Source organism: Protomyctophum bolini (assembly GCF_963924005.1).
Source record: "Protomyctophum bolini genome assembly, chromosome: 8".
In the NCBI taxonomy this organism is placed as follows: domain Eukaryota; kingdom Metazoa; phylum Chordata; class Actinopteri; order Myctophiformes; family Myctophidae; genus Protomyctophum; species Protomyctophum bolini.
Window position 1 is genome coordinate 3,284,847 of NC_137869.1, and position 27,425 is coordinate 3,312,271.

The 27,425-nt window shown below is 43.3% G+C and overlaps 2 protein-coding genes across 2 annotated transcripts; both read right to left on the bottom strand.

The window, feature by feature from the left end:
* Positions 1–1,296: 1,296 nt before the first annotated feature.
* Positions 1,297–7,675, bottom strand: LOC308319553 (uncharacterized protein; the record flags this gene model as incomplete). The annotated part of the gene is made up of 2 exons (XM_080769657.1): positions 1,297–2,710; positions 7,531–7,675. 2 exons carry the CDS (start codon positions 7,673–7,675, stop codon positions 1,440–1,442), a joined length of 1,416 nt encoding a protein of 471 aa, XP_080625783.1. The 3' UTR covers positions 1,297–1,439.
* Positions 7,676–9,171: 1,496 nt separating this feature from the next.
* Positions 9,172–16,754, bottom strand: LOC308320654 (uncharacterized protein). The gene is made up of 3 exons (XM_080771246.1): positions 16,670–16,754; positions 14,120–14,206; positions 9,172–12,208 (listed from the first exon to the last, which is right to left on the bottom strand). The coding sequence occupies exons 1-3, from the start codon at positions 16,704–16,706 to the stop codon at positions 10,518–10,520; spliced, it is 1,815 nt and encodes a 604-aa protein (XP_080627372.1). The 5' UTR covers positions 16,707–16,754; the 3' UTR covers positions 9,172–10,517.
* Positions 16,755–27,425: the final 10,671 nt, after the last annotated feature.

A 27,425-nucleotide genomic window follows, 5' to 3' on the forward strand; every position in this document is an offset into this window, starting at 1 on the left:
CCCAACTTCGTTCTGGGATCTTGCCCTTGCACCTTGAGACTGGGAGGTATAGAGCGGCGCAGTCCCTCCCCCTTTCAGAAGAACCAACGGCCCAGGAAATGAAATGCAATGCATTCTGACCATAGCGATTTTCTAAAGTATTTATTTAAAGACGGTTACGCCGCAGACAAAGCCAAGGCCGATCAAATCATTAGAAAGAAGACTATTTGTTTTGTTTTTCTTCTTATAAATTATTTGATCGGCCCCAAAACATTGTGTTCATTGTCATGATTTGTCACGATCCGAGTTGGCTTTGTCCGCGGCGTAACCGTCTTTAAATAAATACTTAAAGAAAATCGCTATGGTCAGAATGCATTGCATTTCATTTCCTGGGCCGTTCGTTCTTCTGAAAGGGGGAGGGACTGCGACGCTCTATAGAGGAGTTACAGAAGAAGAACGTATTTGCACCTACTGTGATATAAATGATATTGAGAATGAGTTCCATTTTCTTTTCTATTGCCCGTTGAATCATTAGCTACGTCAAAAGTTATTTAACATTTGTAAAAAATATAGATCTGATGTGGTTAAGTGATGCAGAATTGCAGAGCGACTGAGATGGACACGGAAATAAAAATGCATTCACACACACACACACACACACACACACACACACACACACACACACACACACACACGTGGCTAAGGCCTCACTCACACCTTTCGATCTAGCATACAACATTGACGCATGCTAGATGTAAGTGTCATGCATTTCCAATGTAAGTCACATGGTTTGATACAACATTTTGGACTACAAGCTGTCGTATGGCTTTCGGCTGTGTTTCGACTGCCCCCCTCCCCCTCATACAACACAAATGTTGTGTCAAACCATGTGACTCCCATTGGAAATGCATTGGGGCAAGATGTGTCACACCCTTTGTATACAACAAGCATACATCAGTCTGTTGCGAAGGTGTGAGTGAGGCCTAACACTTTGCACTCCTGCGTTCTTTCTTGAGTACATCCACATATGTTAACCCATTCTGACCTGAGATCAGATTCATACGAGGTTTCCACTGGACACACACTGGTCTGATTAACCCCATTCTGACCTGAGATCAGATTCTAAAAAATGTCAGTCGTTCTTCGATTTTTACAAAAATAGCAGACCTACAAGCTCGTAGCGCGCCACTCGGTGGCGCGCTATGAGCTTGTAGATCTGCTATTTTTCAATAGCTAAAGCATAACATGATGCTAACACCAATATGGGTTCCCGTTCAGAATGGGTTAATGTAGGACGTTCTCGAGACCGGTGCCCAGTATGGGGTCGGGTGGTGCCTGGGTAGATCTCTCCAGGGGGAGCCTATATTGTCATTCTGTGCAATTATACAATTCCAACCACCTTTCTCAAAGAGGGATGTTGTTTGAGGTGAGACTACAGAGAAGTCTACAGAACTACAGAGTCAGTGGTAGCTGGTCTTCTCTCTATGAGTTATCTGGTGATATTTGAGACTACCTATCTGGCTGAACCTGCTCCCACACTGGTCACAGGCATAGGGCTTCTCTCCTGTATGAATTCTCTGGTGACTTTTGAGTGTACTGCTCCGTCTGAACCTAGTCCCACACTGGTCACAGGCATAGGGCTTCTCTCCTGTATGAATTCTCTGGTGACTTTTGAGAGCACTGCTCACGTTGAACTTAGCCCCACACTGGTCACAGGCATAGGGCTTCTCTCCTGTATGAATTCTCTGGTGAACTTTTAGATCACTGCTCACGCTGAACCTGCTCCCACACTGGTCACAGGCAAAGGGCTTCTCTCCTGTATGAATTCTCTGGTGACTTCTGAGAGCACTGCTCTGGCTGAACCTGCTCCCACACTGGTCACAGGCGTAGGGCTTCTCTCCTGTATGAATTCTCTGGTGACTTTTGAGATCACTGCTCTGGCTGAACCTAGTCCCACACTGGTCACAGGCATAGGGCTTCTCTCCTGTATGAATTATCTGGTGAACTTTTAGATGACCGCTATGGCTGAACCTTCTCCCACACTGGTCACAGGCGTAGGGCTTCTCTCCTGTATGAATTCTCTGGTGACGTTTTAGAGCCCTTCTCACGCTGAACCTAGTCCCACACTGGTCACAGGCATAGGGCTTCTCTCCTGTATGAATTCTCTGGTGACTTTTGAGAGCACTGCTCACGCTGAACCTAGTCCCACACTGGTCACAGGTGTAGGGCTTCTCTCCTGTATGAATTCTCTGGTGACTTTTGAGAGCACTGCTCTGGCTGAACCTAGCCCCACACTGGTCACAGGCATAGGGCTTCTCTCCTGTATGAATTCTCTGGTGACTTTTGAGAGCATTGCTCCAGCTGAACCTGCTCCCACACTGGTCACAGTGGTAGGGCTTCTCTCCTGAATGAATTCTCTGGTGACTTTTGAGATGACTGCTCACGCTGAACCTAGTCCCACACTGGTCACAGGCGTAGGGCTTCTCTCCTGTATGAATTCTCTGGTGAACTTTTAGTTGACTGCTCTGGCTGAACCTGCTCCCACACTGGTCACAGGCGCAGGGCTTCTCTCCTGTATGAATTCTCTGGTGAACTTTTAGTTGACTGCTCCAGCTGAACCTGCTCCCACACTGGTCACAGGCGTAGGGCTTCTCTCCTGTATGAATTCTCTGGTGTTGGTTGACATGTCTATTTCTGCTGTAGACATGTTTGAGTTGGGCAGGAAAGACATCTGCGATGGAGAATGAGGAGAGAGAAACAGAGGCTAAATAAGATGTTTTAAAAATAACATGCAAGTTGTGTTGGTATTTCAGATGGTTACTGGGTACCGAAATTGGGTTCCAAGTAGGAACCGAATTAACACGGTTGGTACCGGGTACCCATACAAATAATTCAATAAACGCGCAGTCAAGCACTATTTATTTATTTAACAGCAAACTCCGGTAAAGCACCGTTGTACGGAGATGTATAGCTGCGTGTCTCTCTGTAACACACCGTTGTACGGAGATGTATAGCTGCGTGTCTCTCTGTAACACACCGTCGAATGGAGGAGTAGACAGCTGGAATAGTCCGAGCACACGCTCTGCATTCCTCCTCCTCCTTTTACAATTTGCATCATTGTTGCCCATCCCCACCAGTCTAACGACCCTCGTCCATATAAATGCTAATGTGTGGCTTTGTTTACATGAGGGGATCACCTACTCGTCTGGCATGTACTGTATAAAAAAAACACTGCTTTTGTCTCTGTGCATTCCTAACCTCGCGTCACCAGGCTTTCAGTGCGTTCCTGCTGGTGCGTTCACACGTGCGGTTGAAACGATGCACAACGCGTTGTGAGTTGATCATGTGGAGCCTGCTTTTAGCTGGTGTCGATCTTTTTTAAGCTGACCTACAAGCCCACACTGTGTTGCAAAAGTGGCTGTGGTGGGCTTACAAATCGCCGGGGCAGAGCTACTGCATAACAGTAACGGCAGACGAGACGACATTCACGACAGAGAAGCGGAGTAGCCGCGCCGGGTCCTTCATGTTTCATGTTTGCTGTCGTCATACCGTAAATTCATAATTATATAAAGTTTCTCAAACGTAACTTTCAAGTGAACTTTATGGAAACTTTAGGGAGAAGTCTTTCTTGCCTGGCTGTGGTGAACAAACACGTGTGATTCAGCACAGTGTCACAGACAGCAGTGAAGACGTTCTTAACTTTCTGTGTGTGCACTGACTGCACTGACTGCACCGACTGCACTGACTGACCTTAGAAATATTGCACGAATCAGAGCCTATTTGTCCTTGGACGATGCAAAAACGCTAATCCACGCCTTTGTTTTCTCTCGGCTTGACTACTGCAATGCACTTTATTCAGGACTGCCTAAGAAAACAACTGACAGATTACAACTCGTCCAAAATGCAGCAGCCAGAGTTTTAACTAGAACTAAGATGAGAGAACATATTACTCCAGTTTTGGCATCACTGCACTGGCTTCCGGTTGTTTTTAGGATTGATTTTAAAATTATTTTACTCGTCTATAAATCTCTCAATGGTCTCGCACCTTCCTACCTACATGACTGCCTGCCTAAATATGTCCCAAACCGCCCCCTAAGGTCTTCCACTGCTGGCCTGCTCGCGTTGCCAAAAGAAATGGCAACTAAAAAATACGGGGAAGCAGCTTTTTGCTTCTAAGGGCCGTCGGCATGGAACAAGCTCCCACTGTACCTTCGTCAGGCAGCCTCTGTAGACATTTTTAAAGCTCAGCTCAAGACCCACTTCTACAACATTGCTTTTAATTGAGTTTAAATATGCACGTTCCTGCCCTGACTGATTTGCTGCATGTGGTGTTTTTATTTGTTTTTATTTGTTTTTATTTATTTTATGTTCTTATATTCAATTTTGTTCTTTGCCATTGTTTTATCATTTTAACTACTTATGTTTTATTGGTTTCTATTTTTGCCCTGTGAAGCACTTTGAGCTACATTTATGTATGAAAGGTGCTATACAAATAAAAGTTTATTATTATTATTATTACTGACTGCACAGCATTCACTCAAACTGTGTTCACATTAGTAGGTCAGGAAATAAATATATTAATAAAAAAATATATTTGTTAAATATATAAAACTAGCCATCTTGTGTATATGAGAGCAAATATTTTCTTCTGGTTACAAATACAGCTGTGTGTGTGGGTGTGTATATATATATATATATACATACATACATACATACCGGATTACCGGTATGTCATATATTACATACATATATATATATATATATATATATATATATATGTATACATACATACATACCGGATTACCGGTATGTCATATATTAAATACATATATATATATATATATATATATATATATACATACATACATACCGGATTACCGGTATGTCATATATTACATATACATATATATATATATATATATATATATATATATATATATATATATATATATTGCCCCCCCCCCCCTGCCCCCACACATCTAGGTGTGACCTGGGATTTTTTGGCTATGAAAAGTGTGCCCTGGCAGAAAAAAGGTTGGGAAACACTGGTCTAGAATATGAGAAATCAAACAGACCCAGTGGCGTAACATAGGGCAGTGCAGCCAGTGCAAAGCACTGGGGCCCAGCGCCCCCTAGGGGCCCATGAGGGGAAGGGAAGAAAAGAAAAGAAACAGCTGACGGGCGCTGTTTTGTGAATACACACACACACACATACACACAAGCAGAAGGGGCAGCTAGCTGAGCTATGGGAACAGGAGGAAGACATGGAACCTGGTGTCTAGCAAGGCGCTAGGCACAGCTCATTGGTCAGTACTCTTCATAGGCATGCAGCAGAGCCAATCATTATGCAGTATCATATCTTAGCAACTATTTCACCACGCTCCGGTCCACAACATTGAAAAAACAAATGGACGCTGTTGTTGACAGCCAACTTAAGTGCCAACAATCTTATCAGAAAGTTCTAGTAGTGAGATAGAACTAAAAAAAGAAGAAAAACGAAGTGCAGGGCTGAGTGGGAAAAATGTTCGGTGTATTTTTATGAAACAAAAGCTTTGCAGTTTCAAAGTGGATATTCAAGCTTTCCCTACAGCTGCAATGTTGGTGAGTTTAATGTTGTTTAATGCAAGCAGATGCAAATTGATGGTCACTTTATATCATTATAATAAATCTAGAGTTGCAAATTGCAAAGGACTGTGCTGTCATGTGCCAGTTAGCCCTGACAGGGACACATATAGTGGCATCATTTACTGATGTTTGCACTGCATTAATGTTATATCTCACCATACCTGTCACTGTAGAGTGCAGAGCACTCATTCTCCAAGCTAAAGTTGATAAAGACTTATTTAAGGAGCAGCATGGGACAAGAGACTCAGTGGACTGGCTACGCTTTCTATTGAGAACTGCAGAGCGAGGGCTTTGGACCTGAGAAGCATCATAAATGACTTTGCTGAGTACAAGGCCCGTAAGGTGACCTTCTAATAAGTGAGTACATCCATTCAATGCTGTGGTTTTATAGTGGCATATAATGAGCTGTGTTTTTTTATTTTTATGTTTCATAGTTTGGAGACATCAGGCTGTGGTAGTTTTGTTTTTGTGCCCAAGTCAGGGCAGGTTGTTTATTGATGAATATACTGTATGGACACTGAGCTTGGCAGCTGGTGCTGTCTGCATGTGGTGCTGAAAGGCTGGTGCTAGTGTGATTGATTGAAAATTTTTTTTGTGCAGAATTACAGTACATTTCAAGCACAAACTCAATACAAAGACTGTTAACTTACTCAATGCTGTACCATATGTTCTCATGCCAATAAAGCCCCTTTGAATTTAATTGAATAATTTAATTGTGTGGCCGGTCACCTCACCTGTAATGTTAGTTTATACCTATTGTGTGTGTGTGTGTGTGTGTGTGTGTGTGTGTGTGTGTGTGTGCGCGCGCGCATAGGCACGCGCACGCACACTTGTTTATGGCGGTGCCGCGGTGGTGGGGGGCCTACAAAATATTCTCGCACCGGGGCCCACAATGACCTCATTACGCCCCTGAACAGACCCTTGTTGATCACATGACTACAAAGATCATGTGTATTTTTTTTATCAAATCTGAAGGAGTAATAAAAGAAAGGTTTTACACAAAACCCAAATAGGCCAGTTATAGCGCCATCATGAGGCTGATTTGAGAATTTTCAAGTGGCATTTCTTCCTCTGCCTAGAGGTACTGTGCGTGCAACATTCCACAGAAATCACACGATGTGTTCATGTGCGGCAATTTGTTCAAAACGGACCACTTCTGCGAACTTTGGAAGCCAATCTTAGCCAATCAGGATGGAGTATGAAAAAAACTGAAAGACCAGTTTTGTGTAATGGCTATAGAGAGACTGTGTACCAATTTGCGTGACGTTTGGACAAAATCTGTAGGTGTAGTCAAAAAATTTGTTTTGCAAAAAGTGGTCTCCGTGTGGCGCTACAGCTCTGGCATCCACAGAGTGTGTGTGCAGAGTTTGGCTGCGATCAAGCAAACAGTGCCAGAGATGAGCTGTCCACAGACAGACAGACAGACGGACTGCAAAACATACTCTCCCCTAGCCATGATTCATGACTCTCATATTCATACGAGAGTCATGACGAAACTTCACCCTATTTTTGGCACTTGCTGCATTTACAAGTTTTCCGTATATATAAACATTCAGATTTCAAATATAAAGTACTCACATTTTGTCTCACGGGTGTTAGTTAGTAGCAGATCCAGCGATTAGAATTTCTGCATCCCGCGTTGTTTAATAAAAAGCTACACTTGTAAATGCAGCGAGTGCCAAAAATAGGGTGAAGTTACGTCATGACTGTCATGATAATCATCATGGCAGTCATGTTTCAGGGCTAACTCTCCCCATGCCTTCGGCCTGGTGGAGACAAATAACTACAGTTTGAGTTTAGTGCTAGGACTCCTAGGAGGAACTTAAGCATTACTCAGTTACTCCACCACAAAATGTGTGTGCATGTGCCGTCTGTTGAAGATTAAATCAAAGTGTACAATACAGTGACATGAAAACATGCACATACTTATTCTGTGTAGCTTTATCACAGGCTGCTTCAGCATGGCTAGCTGGATCTGTTCCTTCTCTGACGCAGCATCGGTCCACTCTGATGATGGTCCACGTTTGAGGTCCACTTTTACCGTCTGGGATGTGACTTTACTCGCTGACATGTTGTGGTCTTTGACCCATGCAGTCCTCTGCTCTGCTTCTTGACTAAACTCTCCCAGATCAACAGTGGACAGAACAGTGACTAAACTCTCCTCCCAGCTCAACATGCAGAACAATGACTATTTTAAACTCTCCCAGGTCAACGTAGTGGACAGAACAGTGACTAAATTCTAATCTAATCTAATTTAGTCTTTAACAGAGAGCAAAGCAATGGCCGCCGCTGTTTGTCTGACTGAAACGCGTCCCCCTTTTGACTGATTGTTCCTTTATCCTGTTTTCGCCACAGCCGCCTGCCGTCCAGACGCCCCTCTCAGTCCCAACGCTCACTGGGGAGAAAAACCATACGGGGAGGCTTGCGTAGTGCAATGCATGTTGGGAAGAAGTGACTACTTTGAATGGGTCACAGTTCTCTGTGCAACATCTCCACACTGCCGCTGACGGGTCGCGCGCACGTGCGTGTGCATGTGCGTGTTTGAGAGAGAAAGACACATAGGCCCTCCAGCTGAATCAAGTTCCCTTGATTAGGGTGCTGGGTATAAAAAACTGTTATACACTCGCCCTCCTTGTGCAGAAACAGGAAACAGACACCATTCGTTGCCATGGTTACCATCATGTGTTACCTTATGTGTTATTTTGTTTGTACAGTTATATTGCATTGCAATTTGCATCGTGTATGTTTGTGTGACACGTGGATTTCATTAATATGGAAAAAGGAAATACAGTCATATTGATAATCCCCACATATCCTACAACAACTTCTGTGAACAGACTTCACTGTAGTAGCTTTTCATAAATTATATTTGTACTTAGGCTGTCTGCTGTCATGAAAGTTTATAGTTAAAGAAATTCAAAATCCAGCCGTCTGCTGTCCAGCTTCTCCCACCCCTCACTGGGGAAAATTCTGGGAGGAAAACAGAAACGGGGTGAGTCTTCTTGTTACCATATTTCGTTAATATGGGAAAAGGAAATACAGTCATATACATCCATGGTGTTTATAAATCATTGTGTTAAAAGTTGTTTTGTTTGTGTGGTTCCAAACGGACCAAATCCTGCAAACTTTGAAAGGATGGAATATGAAATATGGGACAGATCTGTCTTGAGCACATGACTATAGAGATACTGTGAAACGATTTGCAGGATTTTTGGACGGAATCTGGAGGAGTAATTTATTTATTTTAGTAATAATTTATCCTGTGACATATAACTGAGATGCATTGGCTTGCATCGCCCTCTAGTGGTTATGCAGATTAGCACCCACAGGTGTCAGTATAATGGTTCACAAATAATGACACTCCTCCTTACTACATTAAGTGCATCCTACACACGAGTAGAACAAGAAAACAAATAATAATCTGACGTAGGTCAGGTTACAGTCAGAACAAGCATAAACCACTGTAATAATAATAATTAAATAAAAGTGTTCCATGTAAATTGCAGTGGCATAAAGGTATATCCTACAATAAGTCTCTGAGATGTAGATTGATTGATTGAAGTATTTTATTAACAGTATGCAGAATGGGTACATTTCAAACTAAAAGCACAACTCAATACAAAAACTGTTAACTGTGGACGACACCATAAAGCTTTACACTTGGTTTACAAGAGGGTCCACCATGTTCAATTCATCAGCACATTTAGAGATGTACAAATATACACTTCTATATAAAAAAAAAACAGGAAATCATCATAAAAGGAGGTAAAAAGGATAATTATACACAAACACACAATATGGGGAAACAAGGGGTGGAAAAAGGGGGTGGGGGGGACTCGACTTTACGGGGGCCCGTTTCGAATTGCAGCCGTCCGTATAGGTGCACTTTGAGAGCGGTTTTGAAGGAGTCAAGGGATTCACATGTGTTATAAAAGCGAAATTAATTTAGTACTTTAATAAGAAGTTTACTCAAGTACAGTCCTTGAGTAAACTTAATTACTTTACAACCACTGCTTTTCCACAACTACACCTGACCTTAAAGATGGAGTGCCGTGATTGTTATGCTTTTTCCAATGTTTCATGTGTTTAAGAGGTGACAGTACTTCATTATGTGCAATGATGTCTTCCCTTTGTATTCAGGGTTTCTTCCTGGAGGCTGAAACCTTGACAGTCAAACGTGCCAATGAAAAAAAACTGTAATATAGTGACGTCACACTATCAGCCCCTCCCCTAACCCCTCACCCTTTATCATACAACAGCTGTGGCTTCAGTTCAGGCAAACCAAGTTATGATGTAATGAAGAAAACAGGTAATCAAGTGAAAACAGGTAAACAAGTTATGATGTAATGAAGAAAACCGGTAATCAAGTGAGTACTTTGGGTGGTAGCCTAGAATTTAAGGAATTCCAAGAGATCTTCTTCAGGGGGAAGATGTATTGAGGGAAGAGAGAGAGTGTGTGTGTGTGTGTGTGTGTGTGTGTGTGTGTGTGTGTGTGTGTGTGTGTGTGGAGCTTGCAGATCTACAAGCTCACAATGCATTGTGTTGCGACGCATTATTTGTGAGCTTTTAGATGGGCTATTTTCAAATGGCCGAAATGTATAGGGTTGAAGTGGTTATTGTATGTTTTCTAATCAAAATTCTCCAAAAAAATCTCCAAAGTAACTTTAAAATAATTGTAGTAAAAGTAAAAGCACAAATTTTGTCTCTGAGATGTAGTGGAGTAGAAGTAAAAGTATTGGAAATTGGAAATACTCAAGTAAAGTACAAATGCCTCAAAATTGTACTTAAGTAAAAGTACTTAGTTACTTTTCACCACTGGCATGTTGTGCATGGGTAAGTGTGCACTGTGCACCACTACTACGATGGGATGTTGTTTGAGGAGAGACTACAGAGAAGTCTACAGAACTACAGAGTCAGTGGGAGCTGGTCTTCTCTCTATGAGTTTTCTCATGATATTTGAGACTACGTATCTGTCTGAACCTTCTCCCACACTGGTGACAGGCGTAGGGCTTCTCTCCTGTATGAATTCTCTGGTGGACTTTTAGTTGACTGCTCTGGCTGAACCTGCTCCCACACTGGTCACAGGCGTAGGGCTTCTCTCCTGTATGAATTATCTGGTGGACTTTTAGATTACCGCTCACGCTGAACCTAGCCCCACACTGGTCACAGGTGTAGGGCTTCTCTCCTGTATGAATTCTCTGGTGATTTTTGAGAGCACTGCTCACGCTGAACCTAGCCTCACACTGGTCACAGGCGTAGGGCTTCTCTCCTGTATGAATTCTCTGGTGATTTTTGAGATAACTGCTATGGCTGAACCTAGTCCCACACTGGTCACAGGCGTAGGGCTTCTCTCCTGTATGAATTATCTGGTGACGTTTGAGTTCACTGCTCTGGCTGAACCTAGTCCCACACTGGTCACAGGCGTAGGGCTTCTCTCCTGTATGAATTCCCTGGTGAACTTTTAGTTGACTGCTCTGGCTGAACCTGCTCTCACACTGATCACAGGCGTAGGGCTTCTCTCCTGAATGAATTCTCTGGTGAATTTTGAGACTACTGCTGCGGCTGAACCTGCTCCCACACTGGTCACAGGCGTAGGGCTTCTCTCCTGTATGAATTCTCTGGTGAACTTTTAGACCACTGCTCACGCTGAAACTGCTCCCACACTGGTCGCAGGCATAGGGCTTCTCTCCTGTATGAATTCTCTGGTGAACTTTTAGTTCACTGCTCCGGCTGAAGCTGCTCCCACACAGGTCACAGGCGTAGGGCTTCTCTCCCTTATGAATTATCTGGTGAACTTTTAGATCACTGCTCCGGCTGAACCTGCTCCCACAATGGTCACAGGCATAGCGCTTCTCTCCTGTATGAATTAGCTGGTGAACTTTTAGATGACCGCTCTGTCTGAACCTAGCCCCACACTGGTCACAGGCGTAGGGCTTCTCTCCTGAATGAATTCTCTGGTGACTTTTGAGAGCACTGCTCTGGTTGAACCTGCTCCCACACTGGTCACAGGCATAGGGCTTCTCTCCTGTATGAATTATCTGGTGAACTTTTAGATTAATGCTCACGCTGAACCTAGCCCCACACTGGTCACAAGCGTAGGGCTTCTCTCCTGTATGAATTCTCTGGTGACTTTTGAGATGACTCATGCGGCTGAACCTAGCCCCACACTGGTCACAAGCGTAGGGCTTCTCTCCTGTATGAATTCTCTGGTGACTTTTGAGATGACTCCTGCGGCTGAACCTAGTCCCACACTGGTCACAGGCGTAGGGCTTCTCTCCTGAATGAATTCTCTGGTGAACTTTTAGATCACTGCTCTGGCTGAACCTAGCCCCACACTGGTCACAGGCATAGGGCTTCTCTCCTGTATGAATTCTCTGGTGAGTTTTGAGATTACCCCTCTTGCTGAACCTGCTCCCACACTGGTCACAGGCGTAGGGCTTCTCTCCTGTATGAATTCTCTGGTGACTTTTGAGAGCACTGCTCACGCTGAACTTGGCCCCACACTGGTCACAGGTGTAGGGCTTCTCTCCTGTATGAATTCTCTGGTGTTGGTTGACATGTCTATTTCTGCTGTAGACATGTTTGAGTTGGGCAGGAAAGACATCTGGGATGGAGAATGAGGAGAGAGAAACAGAGGCTAAATAAGATGTTTTAAAAATAACATGCAAGTTGTGTTGCAATTTCGGGATGTTTATTGGGTACCGAAATTGGGTTCCAAGTAGGAACCGAATGAACACATGGTTGGTACCGGGTACCCATACAAATAATTACATTTCGGTTCTGCCTATCGGTTCCTGACCTAAACGTGCAGTCAAGCACTATTTATTTATTTAACAGCTAACTCCGGTAAAGCACCGTTGTACGGAGATGTATAGCTGCGTGTCTCTCTGTAACACACCGTCGAATGGAGGAGTAGACAGCTGGAATAGTCCGAGCACACGCTCTGCATTCCTCCTCCTCCTTTTACAATTTGCATCATTGTTGCCCATCCCCACCAGTCTAACGACCGTCGTCCATATAAATGCTTTGTTTACATGAGGAGATCACCTACTCATCTGGCATGTACTGTATCAAAAACACTGCTTGCCTCTGTGCATTCCTAACCTCGCGTCACCCGGCTGAGGAGAGAGAAACAGAGGCTAAATAAAATGTTTTAAAAATAACATGCAAGTTGTGTTTCGGGATGGTTATTGGGTACCGATATTGGGTTCCAAGTAGAAACCGAATGAACACATGGTCGGTACCGGGTACCCATACAAATAATTAAATTTCGGTTCTGCCTATCGGTTCCTGACCTAAACGTGCAACAAGCACTATTTATTTATTTACCAGCAAACTCCGGTAAAGCACCGTTGTACGGAGATGTATAGCTCTCTGTAACACACCGTCGAATGGAGGAGTAGACAGCTGGAATAGTCCGAGCACACGCTCTGCATTCCTGGATGGATGGTTAGCGCGGCGCCATTACATACAAAGTCAATGCAAGACGAGAACTGCGTGAACGGGCGCAGGGCGCGCGGCGCAACCTGGCGCGGTACAAACAGGACGAACCGATGCGAATATATTCAGGTCCAATTCCTCATGGGGGCCCACAGCCCCCACAGAGATGACAGACCCCCAAAAGACGACGGGGGGAAAAGAGGACGTTTGGTCTAGAATATGAGAAATCAAACAGACACTTGTTGATCACATGACTACAGAGATCATGGATTAGCGTGATATTTTATCAAATCTGAAGGAGTAGTAAAAAAAGGTTTTACACACGGCTTCCTGGTGGCGCTATAAACAGCAGATGTGAACAATACAGGGCACAGGTTCTAGGGAGTGTGCATACAAAGTTTTACACCGATCGGTGCAGTTATAGGTAAAAACACGAATAGGCCAGTTATAGCGCCATCATGAGGCTGATTTGAGAAGTTTCAAGTAGCATTTCTTCCTCTGCCTAGTGAGAATGTGCGTGCAACATTCCACAGAAATCAGACGATGTGTTCATGTGCGGCAATTTGTTCAAAACAGAGCACTCCTGCAAACTTTGGAAGCTAATCTTAGCCAATCAGGATGGAGTATGAAAAAAACTGAAAGACCAGTTTTGTGTAATGGCTATAGAGAGACTGTGTACCAATTTGCGTGATGTTTGGACAAAATCTGTAGATGTAGTCAAAAAATTGGCCTCCGTGTGGCGCTATAACAGGGCCATGTGAAATATTCGGAGCAGAGCTTCAGCTCTGGCATCCTCAGAGTGTGTGTGCAGAGTTTGGCTGCGATCAAGCAAACAGTGCCAGAGATGAGCTGTCCACAGACAGACAGACAGACGGACAGACGGAGTGCAAAACATACTCTCCCCATGCCTTCGGCCTGGTGGAGACAATTAACTACAGTTTGAGTTTAGTGATAGGACTCCTAGGAGGAACTTAAGCATTACTCAGTTACTCCACCACAAAATGTGTGTGCATGTGCCGTCTGTTGAAGATTAAATCAAAGTGTACAATACAGTGACATGAAAACATGCACATACTTATTCTGTGTAACTTTAGCACAGGCTGCTTCAGCATGGCTGCCTGGATCTGTTCCTTCTCTGACGCAGCATCGGTCCACTCTGAAACTATAGTTAGTTAGTTAGTTTCATTTATTGTCCACGTGTGGAAATTCGTCTTCAGTCTCAAACAGTAAAAAACAAACGGTTACAACAGCAACAACACTTAAAACAATTATTTTCTCATGGCAAAAAAGTGCAGGACAACAGTGGCAGATACATTGGAAAACAAACAAATCTAGCGAGACATGGTATCATTTAGTGCCTTAATGGCATTTGGTATGAAAGAATTTTTTAAAATGTTACGGTTAGCTTTTGGTACTTTGTACCGTCTACCAGAGGGAAGTAGTTCGAACTCCCTGCAGAGTGGATGAGAGGGGTCGTTTGCTATCTTGATAGCTTTTTTACGAAGTACCTCCTTGTAGATACAGCCTAATTGTTGCTGTCTCTTCCCAATTATTTTTGGGGCTAGGTTTACTATTCGCTGCAGCTTGCTTCTTCCTTTTACATTTAGATTGCCAAACCACATTGCCATGTTAAAAGTCAAGATTCCCTCTATCAGGTTTTTATAGACTGTTTCCATAATATGCTTGCTCACTCTGAAGGAGTTGAGCTTGCGTAGTAGGTGGAGGCGTTGGTTACAAGTTTTAAAAATATGGTCAGTATTTTAACTGAAATTGAGTTTGCTGTCAATATATGTGCCTAAGTATTTAAAAGTGTCTACTACCTCCACTATTTGTCCACCAATTGTAATGGACTGCACAGGTTCCTTTTCATGAATGACAAGTTATTTTGTTTTTGTCACATTGATACATATTATACATTATATACATATAAACTATACATATATACTACTATGCTATACATATGTACTATGACGTGCTATGACTACATACAATGCAATTATAGTGCTGTCTACATAACATGCTATAAGTCTGTATCAAATGCTATCTAAGTCTACAGAAATGCTATTTAAGGGGGTAGGGTAAGTGCTATGGGCCATGATGAAGTCTGAAAAGGTGGGTTTTCAGACTACGGCGGAAGATTGGGAGTGATGCTGCAGTTCTGACTGCAATGGGAAGTGCATTCCACAGTTTTGGAGCCAGAAGGGGGAAGAGTTTGGGACGTGTGGAGCGTTGTCCCGGCGTTTTTAGTGAGGGTACTTCCAGTTCCAGCTTCCCTGCGTTGGCTGATCTGTGTGCGCGGGAGGGTTTGTAGGGTTCGATCATACAGTTATAGCGCCATCATGAGGCCTCACCCCCCGAACCCACCTCACCCCTGCCCACTTTGACAGGCTGGGATGGCTTAGGGTCGACGACAGAGTACAGCATCTTGCAATGGGTCTGGTCCACAAGATTCGATACACCACCAAGATACCCATGTACCTGTCTAAATACTTCCTTAATGTCAACACTACACCACCAAGATACCCATGTACCTGTCTAAATACTTCCTTAATGTCAACACTACACCACCAAGATACCCATGTACCTGTCTAAATACTTCCTTAATGTCAACACTACACCACCAAGATACCCATGTACCTGTCTAAATACTTCCTTAATGTCAACACTACACCACCAAGATACCCATGTACCTGTCTAAATACTTCCTTAATGTCAACACTACACCACCAAGATACCCATGTACCTGTCTAAATACTTCCTTAATGTAAACGAAGTCCACACCCACAACACCAGAGGGAGTGCAACAAACCATGTACAACCCAGATTCGGCACAAACAAGGGACTAAATTATTTTCGCTCCTATGCCACCAAAATGTGGAACGCCCTACCAACAGTCATTAAGACATGTGAATCCCTTGACTCCTTCAAAACCGCTCTCAAAGGGCACCTACGGACGACTGCAATTCGAAACTGGCCCATGTAAAATCTGAATACCCCCCCCCCCCTTTTCCCCTCACTGTATATGTATCTTTTCCCTTTTTGCTTATGATGAATTCCTGTTCTGTTCTAAGAAGTGTCTATTTGTATGTCTCTAAATGTTTTGATGAATTGAACAATGTGGACCCTGTTGTAAACAAGTGTAATGCTTAATTGGGTCATCCACTCACAGTTAACAGTCTCTGTATTGAGTTTGTGCTTGAAATGTAGGCTACTGTAATTCTACAAACTGTTAATAAATATTTAAATCAATCAATCAATGATTTGAGAAGTTTCAAGTGGCATTTCTTCCTCTGCCTAGTGGCGCGATAACAGGCAAATATTCGGAGCAGAGCTTCAGCTCTGGCATCCACAGTGTGTGTGTGCAGAGTTTGGCTGCGATCAAGCCAACAGTGCCAGAGATGAGCTGTCCACAGACAGACGGACGGACGGACGTAGTGCAAAACATACTCTCCCCATGCCTTCGGCCTGGTGGAGACAATTAACTACAGTTTGAGTTTAGTGCTAGGACTCCTAGGAGGAACTTAAGCATTACTCAGTTACTCCACCACAAAATGTGTGTGCATGTGCTGTCTGTTGAAGATTAAATCAAAGTGTACAATACAGTGACATGAAAACATGCACATACTTATTCTGTGTAACTTTATCACAGGCTGCTTCAGCATGGCTGCCTGGATCTGTTCCTTCTCTGACGCAGCATCGGTCCACTCTGAAACTATAGTTAGTTAGTTAGTTAGTTAGTTTCATTTATTGTCCACGTCACGTGTGGAAATTCGTCTTCGGTCTCAAACAGTAAAAAACAAACGGTTACAACAGCAACAACACTTAACACAATTATTTTCTCATGGCAAAAAAGTGCAGGACAACAGTGGCAGATACATTGGAAAACAAACAAATCTAGCGAGACATGGTATCATTTAGTGCCTTAATGGCATTTGGTTTGAAAGAATTTTTAAAAATGTTACGGTTAGCTTTTGGTACTTTGTACCGTCTACCAGAGGGAAGTAGTTCGAACTCCCTGCAGAGTGGATGAGAGGGGTCGTTTGCTATCTTGATAGCTTTTTTACGAAGTACCTCCTTGTAGATACAGCCTAATTGTTGCTGTCTCTTCCCAATTATTTTTGTGGCTAGGTTTACTATTCGCTGCAGCTTGCTTCTTCCTTTTACATTTAGATTGCCAAACCACATTGCCATGTTAAAAGTCAAGATTCCCTCTATCAGGTTTTTATAGACTGTTTCCATAATATGCTTGCTCACTCTGAAGGAGTTGAGCTTGCGTAGTAGGTGGAGGCGTTGGTTACAAGTTTTAAAAATATGGTCAGTATTTTCACTGAAATTGAGTTTGCTGTCAATATATGTGCCTAAGTATTTAAAAGTGTCTACTACCTCCACTATTTGTCCACCAATTGTAATGGACTGCACAGGTTCCTTTTCATGAATGACAAGTTATTTTGTTTTTGTCACATTGATACATATTATACATTATATACATATAAACTATACATATATACTACTATGCTATACATATGTACTATGACGTGCTATGACTACATACAATGCAATTATAGTGCTGTCTACATAACATGCTATAAGTCTGTATCAAATGCTATCTAAGTCTACAGAAATGCTATTTAAGGGGGTAGGGTAAGTGCTATGGGCCATGATGAAGTCTGAAAAGGTGGGTTTTCAGACTACGGCGGAAGATTGGGAGTGATGCTGCAGTTCTGACTGCAATGGGAAGTGCATTCCACAGTTTTGGAGCCAGAAGGGGGAAGAGTTTGGGACGTGTGGAGCGTTGTCCTGGCGTTTTTAGTGAGGGTACTTCCAGTTCCAGCTTCCCTGCGTTGGCTGATCTGTGTGCGCGGGAGGGTTTGTAGGGTTCGATCATACAGTTATAGCGCCATCATGAGGCCTCACCCCCCGAACCCACCTCACCCCTGCCCACTTTGACAGGCTGGGATGGCTTAGGGTCGACGACAGAGTACAGCATCTTGCAATGGGTCTGGTCCACAAGATTCGATACACCACCAAGATACCCATGTACCTGTCTAAATACTTCCTTAATGTCAACACTACACCACCAAGATACCCATGTACCTGTCTAAATACTTCCTTAATGTCAACACTACACCACCAAGATACCCATGTACCTGTCTAAATACTTCCTTAATGTCAACACTACACCACCAAGATACCCATGTACCTGTCTAAATACTTCCTTAATGTCAACACTACACCACCAAGATACCCATGTACCTGTCTAAATACTTCCTTAATGTCAACACTACACCACCAAGATACCCATGTACCTGTCTAAATACTTCCTTAATGTAAACGAAGTCCACACCCACAACACCAGAGGGAGTGCAACAAACCATGTACAACCCAGATTCGGCACAAACAAGGGACTAAATTATTTTCGCTCCTATGCCACCAAAATGTGGAACGCCCTACCAACAGTCATTAAGACATGTGAATCCCTTGACTCCTTCAAAACCGCTCTCAAAGGGCACCTACGGACGACTGCAATTCGAAACTGGCCCATGTAAAATCTGAATACCCCCCCCCCCTTTTCCCCTCACTGTATATGTATCTTTTCCCTTTTTGCTTATGATGAATTCCTGTTCTGTTCTAAGAAGTGTCTATTTGTATGTCTCTAAATGTTTTGATGAATTGAACAATGTGGACCCTGTTGTAAACAAGTGTAATGCTTAATTGGGTCATCCACTCACAGTTAACAGTCTCTGTATTGAGTTTGTGCTTGAAATGTAGGCTACTGTAATTCTACAAACTGTTAATAAATATTTAAATCAATCAATCAATGATTTGAGAAGTTTCAAGTGGCATTTCTTCCTCTGCCTAGTGGCGCGATAACAGGCAAATATTCGGAGCAGAGCTTCAGCTCTGGCATCCACAGTGTGTGTGTGCAGAGTTTGGCTGCGATCAAGCCAACAGTGCCAGAGATGAGCTGTCCACAGACAGACGGACGGACGGACGGACGGACGGACGGACGGACGTAGTGCAAAACATACTCTCCCCATGCCTTCGGCCTGGTGGAGACAATTAACTACAGTTTGAGTTTAGTGCTAGGACTCCTAGGAGGAACTTAAGCATTACTCAGTTACTCCACCACAAAATGTGTGTGCATGTGCTGTCTGTTGAAGATTAAATCAAAGTGTACAATACAGTGACATGAAAACATGCACATACTTATTCTGTGTAACTTTATCACAGGCTGCTTCAGCATGGCTGCCTGGATCTGTTCCTTCTCTGACGCAGCATCGGTCCACTCTGAAACTATAGTTAGTTAGTTAGTTTCATTTATTGTCCACGTGTGGAAATTCGTCTTCGGTCTCAAACAGTAAAAAACAAACGGTTACAACAGCAACAACACTTAACACAATTATTTTCTCATGGCAAAAAAGTGCAGGACAACAGTGGCAGATACATTGGAAAACAAACAAATCTAGCGAGACATGGTATCATTTAGTGCCTTAATGGCATTTGGTATGAAAGAATTTTTAAAAATGTTACGGTTAGCTTTTGGTACTTTGTACCGTCTACCAGAGGGAAGTAGTTCGAACTCCCTGCAGAGTGGATGAGAGGGGTCGTTTGCTATCTTGATAGCTTTTTTACGAAGTACCTCCTTGTAGATACAGCCTAATTGTTGCTGTCTCTTCCCAATTATTTTTGTGGCTAGGTTTACTATTTGCTGCAGCTTGCTTCTTCCTTTTACATTTAGATTGCCAAACCACATTGCCATGTTAAAAGTCAAGATTCCCTCTATCAGGTTTTTATAGACTGTTTCCATAATATGCTTGCTCACTCTGAAGGAGTTGAGCTTGCGTAGTAGGTGGAGGCGTTGGTTACAAGTTTTAAAAATATGGTCAGTATTTTCACTGAAATTGAGTTTGCTGTCAATATATGTGCCTAAGTATTTAAAAGTGTCTACTACCTCCACTATTTGTCCACCAATTGTAATGGACTGCACAGGTTCCTTTTCATGAATGACAAGTTATTTTGTTTTTGTCACATTGATACATATTATACATTATATACATATAAACTATACATATATACTACTATGCTATACATATGTACTATGACGTGCTATGACTACATACAATGCAATTATAGTGCTGTCTACATAACATGCTATAAGTCTGTATCAAATGCTATCTAAGTCTACAGAAATGCTATTTAAGGGGGTAGGGTAAGTGCTATGGGCCATGATGAAGTCTGAAAAGGTGGGTTTTCAGACTACGGCGGAAGATTGGGAGTGATGCTGCAGTTCTGACTGCAATGGGAAGTGCATTCCACAGTTTTGGAGCCAGAAGGGGGAAGAGTTTGGGACGTGTGGAGCGTTGTCCCGGCGTTTTTAGTGAGGGTACTTCCAGTTCCAGCTTCCCTGCGTTGGCTGATCTGTGTGCGCGGGAGGGTTTGTAGGGTTCGATCATACAGTTATAGCGCCATCATGAGGCCTCACCCCCCGAACCCACCTCACCCCTGCCCACTTTGACAGGCTGGGATGGCTTAGGGTCGACGATAGAGTACAGCATCTTGCAATGGGTCTGGTCCACAAGATTCGATAGACCACCAAGATACCCATGTACCTGTCTAAATACTTCCTTAATGTAAACACTACACCACTAAGATACCCATGTACCTGTCTAAATACTTCCTTAATGTAAACGAAGTCCACACCCACAACACCAGAGGGAGTGCAACAAACCATGTACAACCCAGATTCGGCACAAACAAGGGACTAAATTATTTTCGCTCCTATGCCACCAAAATGTGGAACGCCCTACCAACAGTCATTAAGACATGTGAATCCCTTGACTCCTTCAAAACCGCTCTCAAAGGGCACCTACGGACGACTGCAATTCGAAACTGGCCCATGTAAAATCTGAATACCCCCCCCCCCTTTTCCCCTCACTGTATATGTATCTTTTCCCTTTTTGCTTATGATGAATTCCTGTTCTGTTCTAAGAATTGTCTATTTGTATGTCTCTAAATGTTTTGATGAATTGAACAATGTGGACCCTGTTGTAAACAAGTGTAATGCTTAATTGGGTCATCCACTCACAGTTAACAGTCTCTGTATTGAGTTTGTGCTTGAAATGTAGGCTACTGTAATTCTACAAACTGTTAATAAATATTTAAATCAATCAATCAATGATTTGAGAAGTTTCAAGTGGCATTTCTTCCTCTGCCTAGTGGCACGATAACAGGCAAATATTCGGAGCAGAGCTTCAGCTCTGGCATCCACAGAGTGTGTGTGCAGAGTTTGGCTGATCAAGCCAACAGTGCCAGAGATGAGCTGTCCACAGACAGACAGACGGACGGACGGACGGACGGACGTAGTGCAAAACATACTCTCCCCATGCCTTCGGCCTGGTGGAGACAATTAACTACAGTTTGAGTTTAGTGATAGGACTCCTAGGAGGAACTTAAGCATTACTCAGTTACTCCACCACAGAATGTGTGTACATGTGCTGTCTGTTGAAGATTAAATCAAAGTGTACAATACAGTGACATGAAAACATGCACATACTTATTCTGTGCAACTTTATCACAGGCTGCTTCAGCATGGCTGCCTGGATCTGTTCCTTCTCTGACGCAGCATCGGTCCACTCTGATGATGGTCCACGTTTGAGGTCCGCTTTTACCGTCTGGGATGTGACTTTACTCGCTGACATGTTGTGGTCTTTGCTTCTTGACTAAACTCTCCCAGATCAACAGTGGACAGAACAGTGACTAAACTCTCCTCCCAGATCAACATGCAGAACAATGACTATTTTAAACTCTCCCAGATCAACAGTGGACAGAACAGTGACTAAACTCTCCTCCCAGATCAACATGCAGAACAATGACTATTTTAAACTCTCCCAGATCAACGTAGTGGACAGAACAGTGACTAAACTCTCCTCCCAGATCAACATACAGAACAATGACTATTTTAAACTCTCCCAGTTCAACGTAGTGGACAGAACAGTGACTAAATTCTAATCTAATCTAATGTAGTCTGTAATAGAGAGCAAAGCAATGGCCGCCGCTGTTTGTCTGACTGAAACGCGTCCCCCTTTTGACTGATTGTTCCTTTATCCTGTTTTCGCCACAGCCGCCTGCCGTCCAGACGCCCCTCCCAGTCCCACCGCTCACTGTGGAGAAATAGGGTAGGGGGGAAACCATACGGGGAGCCTGGCGTAGTGCAATGCATGTTGGGAAGAAGTGACTACTTTGAATGGGTCACAGTTCTCTGTGCAACATCTCCGCACTGCCGCTGACGGGTCGCGCGCACGTGTGCATGTGCGTGCGTGTTTGAGAGAGAAAGACACATAGGCCCTTGTTTGTACAGTTATATTGCATTGCAATTTGCATCGTGTATGTTTGTGTGACACGTGGATTTCGTTAATATGGAAAAAGGAAATACAGTCATATACATCCATGGTGTTTATAAATCATTGTGTTAAAAGTTGTTTTGTTTGTGTGGTTCCAAAATCCTGCAAACTTTGAAAGGATGAAATATGGGACAGATCCGTCTTGAGCACATGACTATAGAGATACTGTGAAACGATTTGCAGGATTCTTGGACCGAATCTGGAGGAGTAATTTATTTATTTTAGTAATAATTTATCCTGTGACATATAACTGAGATGCATTGGCTTGCATCGCCCTCTAGTGGTTATGCAGATTAGCACCCACAGGTGTCAGTATAATGGTTCACAAATAATGACACTCCTCCTCACTACATTAAGTGCATCCTACACACGAGTAGAACAAGAAAACAAATAATAATCTGACGTAGGTCAGGTTACAGTCAGAACAAGCATAAACCACTGTAATAATAATAATTAAATAAAAGTGTTCCATGTAAATTGCAGTGGCATAAAGGTATATCCTACAATAAGTCTCTGAGATGTAGATTGATTGATTGAAGTATTTTATTAACAGTATGCAGAATGGGTACATTTCAAACTAAAAGCACAACTCAATAGAAAAACTGTTAACTGTGGACGACACCATAAAGCTTTACACTTGGTTTACAAGAGGGTCCACCATGTTCAATTCATCAGCACATTTAGAGATGTACAAATATACACTTCTATATAAAAAAAAACAGGAAGTCATCATAAAAGGAGGTAAAAAGGATAATTATACACAAACACACAATATGGGGAAACAAGGGGTGGAAAAAGGGGGTGGGGGGGACTCGACTTTACGGGGGCCCGTTTCGAATTGCAGCCGTCCGTATAGGTGCACTTTGAGAGCGGTTTTGAAGGAGTCAAGGGATTCACATGTGTTATAAAAGCGAAATTAATTTAGTACTTTAATAAGAAGTTTACTCAAGTACAGTCCTTGAGTAAACTTAATTACTTTACAACCACTGCTTTTCCACAACTACACCTGACCTTAAAGATGGAGTGCCGTGATTGTTATGCTTTTTCCAATGTTTCATGTGTTTAAGAGGTGACAGTACTTCATTATGTGCAATGATGTCTTCCCTTTGTATTCAGGGTTTCTTCCTGGAGGCTGAAACCTTGACAGTCAAACGTGCCAATGAAAAAAAGCTGTAATATAGTGACGTCACACTATCAGCCCCTCCCCTAACCCCTCACCCTTTATCATACAACAGCTGTGGCTTCAGTTCAGGCAAACCAAGTTATGATGTAATGAAGAAAACAGGTAATCAAGTGAAAACAGGTAAACAAGTTATGATGTAATGAAGAAAACCGGTAATCAAGTGAGTACTTTGGGTGGTAGCCTAGAATTTAAGGAATTCCAAGAGATCTTCTTCAGGGGGAAGATGTATTGAGGGAAGAGAGAGAGTGTGTGTGTGTGTGTGTGTGTGTGTGTGTGTGTGTGTGTAGAGCTTGCAGATCTACAAGCTCACAATGCATTGTGTTGCGACGCATTATTTGTGAGCTTTTAGATGGGCTATTTTCAAATGGCCGAAATGTATAGGGTTGAAGTGGTTATTGTATGTTTTCTAATCAAAATTCTCCAAAAAAATCTCCAAAGTAACTTGTAACTAAAGGTTTAAAATAATTGTAGTAAAAGTAAAAGTACAAATTTTGTCTCTGAGATGTAGTGGAGTAGAAGTAAAAGTATTGGAAATTGGAAATACTCAAGTAAAGTACAAATGCCTCAAAATTGTACTTAAGTAAAAGTACTTAGTTACTTTTCACCACTGGCATGTTGTGCATGGGTAAGTGTGCACTGTGCACCACTACTACGATGGGATGTTGTTTGAGGAGAGACTACAGAGAAGTCTACAGAACTAGTCAGTGGTAGCTGGTCTTCTCTCTATGAGTTCTCTCATGATATTTGAGAGTACTTATCTGGCGGAACCTAGTCCCACACTGGTCACAGGCGTAGGGCTTCTCTCCTGTATGAATTCTCTGGTGGACTTTTAGATTACTGCTCACGCTGAACCTAGCCCCACACTGGTCACAGGTGTAGGGCTTCTCTCCTGTATGAATTCCCTGGTGAACTTTTAGTTGACTGCTCTGGCTGAACCTGCTCTCACACTGATCACAGGCGTAGGGCTTCTCTCCTGAATGAATTCTCTGGTGACTTTTGAGACTACTGCTGCGGCTGAACCTGCTCCCACACTGGTCACAGGCGTAGGGCTTCTCTCCTGTATGAATTCTCTGGTGAACTTTTAGATCACTGCTCACGCTGAACCTGCTCCCACACTGGTCGCAGGCATAGGGCTTCTCTCCTGTATGAATTCTCTGGTGAACTTTTAGTTGACTCCTCCGGCTGAAGCTGCTCCCACACTGGTCACAGGCGTAGGGCTTCTCTCCCTTATGAATTCTCTGGTGAACTTTTAGTTGACTGTTCCGGCTGAACCTGCTCCCACACTGGTCACAGGCATAGGGCTTCTCTCCTGTATGAATTCTCTGGTGACTTTTGAGAGCACTGCTCACGCTGAACTTAGCCCCACACTGGTCACAGGCATAGGGCTTCTCTCCTGTATGAATTATCTGGTGACTTTTGAGTTCACTGCTCTGTTTGAACCTAGTCCCACACTGGTCACAGGCATAGGGCTTCTCTCCTGTATGAATTCTCTGGTGACGTTTGAGATTACTGCTGCTGCTGAACCTAGTCCCACACTGGTCACAGGCGTAGGGCTTCTCTCCTGTATGAATTCTCTGGTGAACTTTTAGTTGACTGCTCACGCTGAACCTAGTCCCACACTGGTCACAGCCGTAGGGCTTCTCTCCTGTATGAATTCTCTGGTGTTGGTTGACATGTCTATTTCTGCTGTAGACATGTTTGAGTTGGGCAGGAAAGACATCTGGGATGGAGAATGAGGAGAGAGAAACAGAGGCTAAATAAGATGTTTTAAAAATAACATGCAAGTTGTGTTGGTATTTCGGGATGGTTATTGGGTACCGAAATTGGGTATCGAATGAACACATGGTTGGTACCGGGTACCCATACAAATAATTACATTTCGGTTCTGCCTATCGGTTCATGACCTAAACGTGCAGTCAAGCACTATTTATTTATTTAACCGCAAACTCTGGTAAAGCACCGTTGTACGGAGATGTATAGCTGCGTGTCTCTCTGTAACACACCGTCGAATGGAGGAGTAGACAGCTGGAATAGTCCGAGCACACGCTCTGCATTCCTCCTCCTCCTTTTACAATTTGCATCATTGTTGCCCATCCCCACCAGTCTAACGACCCTCGTCCATATAAATGCTAATGTTTGGCTTTGTTTACATGAGGAGATCACCTACTCGTGTCGTCTGGCATGTACTGTATCAAAAAACACCGCTTGCCTCTGTGCATTCCTAACCTCGCGTCACCAGGCTTTCAGTGCGTTCCTGCTGGTGCGTTCACACTAGGGGTGCAACGGTTCAGTTAGACCACGGTTCGGTTCGAACCTCGGTATGGGGGCCACGGTTTCGGTTCGGTTTCGGTACAGTAAAAAAAAATACCCCCTTGTGAAGTGACCCCCAGGAACGCGCCCTACTGTACCCTCTACTGTACTGTACTGTACTAGTGTCACTGTACTGGCACACACGAAATCATCATATATACAGTTAATAATGTGCGTGTGTGTTAGGTTGTGCACAGGTGGTGAAAAACAACCACGCTGTTTTCATGCTCATACCCAGCCAGCCAGCCAGGCAGTGGCTTGCACCACTCAAAAAAGTTTATTTATAGCATTTTCTTTTCTTCTCTTTTTTTAGCATATATTATTTTATTAGGCATTTCTGCCTTTTCATTATTTTAAAGGGGGAAAAAAACCTTATATTGCTATTTTAATGTGCCTCATCATTATTTTTAAGGGGAAATAAATGCACCTATGCGCTCACACGGGGCACATGCAGGAAAGAGGAGAGGAGAGTCTCCTGGGAGGGGAGTCATTCACAGTGAATGCGTCGTGTCTCAGAAAAATAGCCTACAAAAGTTTACAATAAGTCTACATGAGGATTTAAGGATATTATGCTTATATTATTAGAAGAAGGGCTTCTATCTACAGTCATGGATTGGACATGGGAGTATTTTGTTGGTACTTTTCTGACGGAATGAATGTCCTGCTGCGGGTTGTTTTTGCTCTCACTCTCCCTCTTAATTAGCACTCAAACAGCGAGTGCAGATGCAGAATCAGATCTGAACAAACTTACAACGACCGTGCTTAGACGCCTGTTGGCGCGAGGTTACTCCGCTGTGTGTGTCTCTGTGTATGACGATCAATAATTATTCCAAGAACGACGTTTAAAGACGAGTGCTGGATTCTCCTCATCATGCCGTCTCTCTCTCTGTGTGTGTGTGTGTGTGTGTGTGTGTAGGGGGTGGGCCGACAGAGTGCTACACTTCTGTGACCGAAAGAGTGCTAGACTTCTTAGTAGGACGGTGTGTGACCGATAGAGTGCTAGACTTCTAAGTAGGCCAGTGTGTGACCGAGAAATACATTCTTCGCAGCTGTAATAAATTAATTAATGCAAACCGAAATAGCGCGGTTCATTAGAGCGCATTGAACCGTGTATGTGGAACCGAACGGTTCGGTTTTCGGTTGAAAACCGTTGCACCCCTAGTTCACACGTGCGGTTGAAACGAATCAAACGATGCAAAACGTGTTGTGAGTTGATCATGTGGAGCCTGCTTTTAGCTGGTGTCGATCTTTAAAGCTGACCTACAAGCCCACACTGTGTTGCAAAAGTGGCTGTGGTGGGCTTACAAATCGCCGGGGCAGAGCTATACTGCATAACAGTAACGGCAGACGAGACGACATTCACGACAGAGAAGCGGAGTAGCCGCGCCGGGTCCTTCATGTTTCATGTTTGCTGTCGTCATACCGTAAATTCATAATTATATAAAGTTTCTCAAACGTAACTTTCAAGTGAACTTTATGGAAACTTT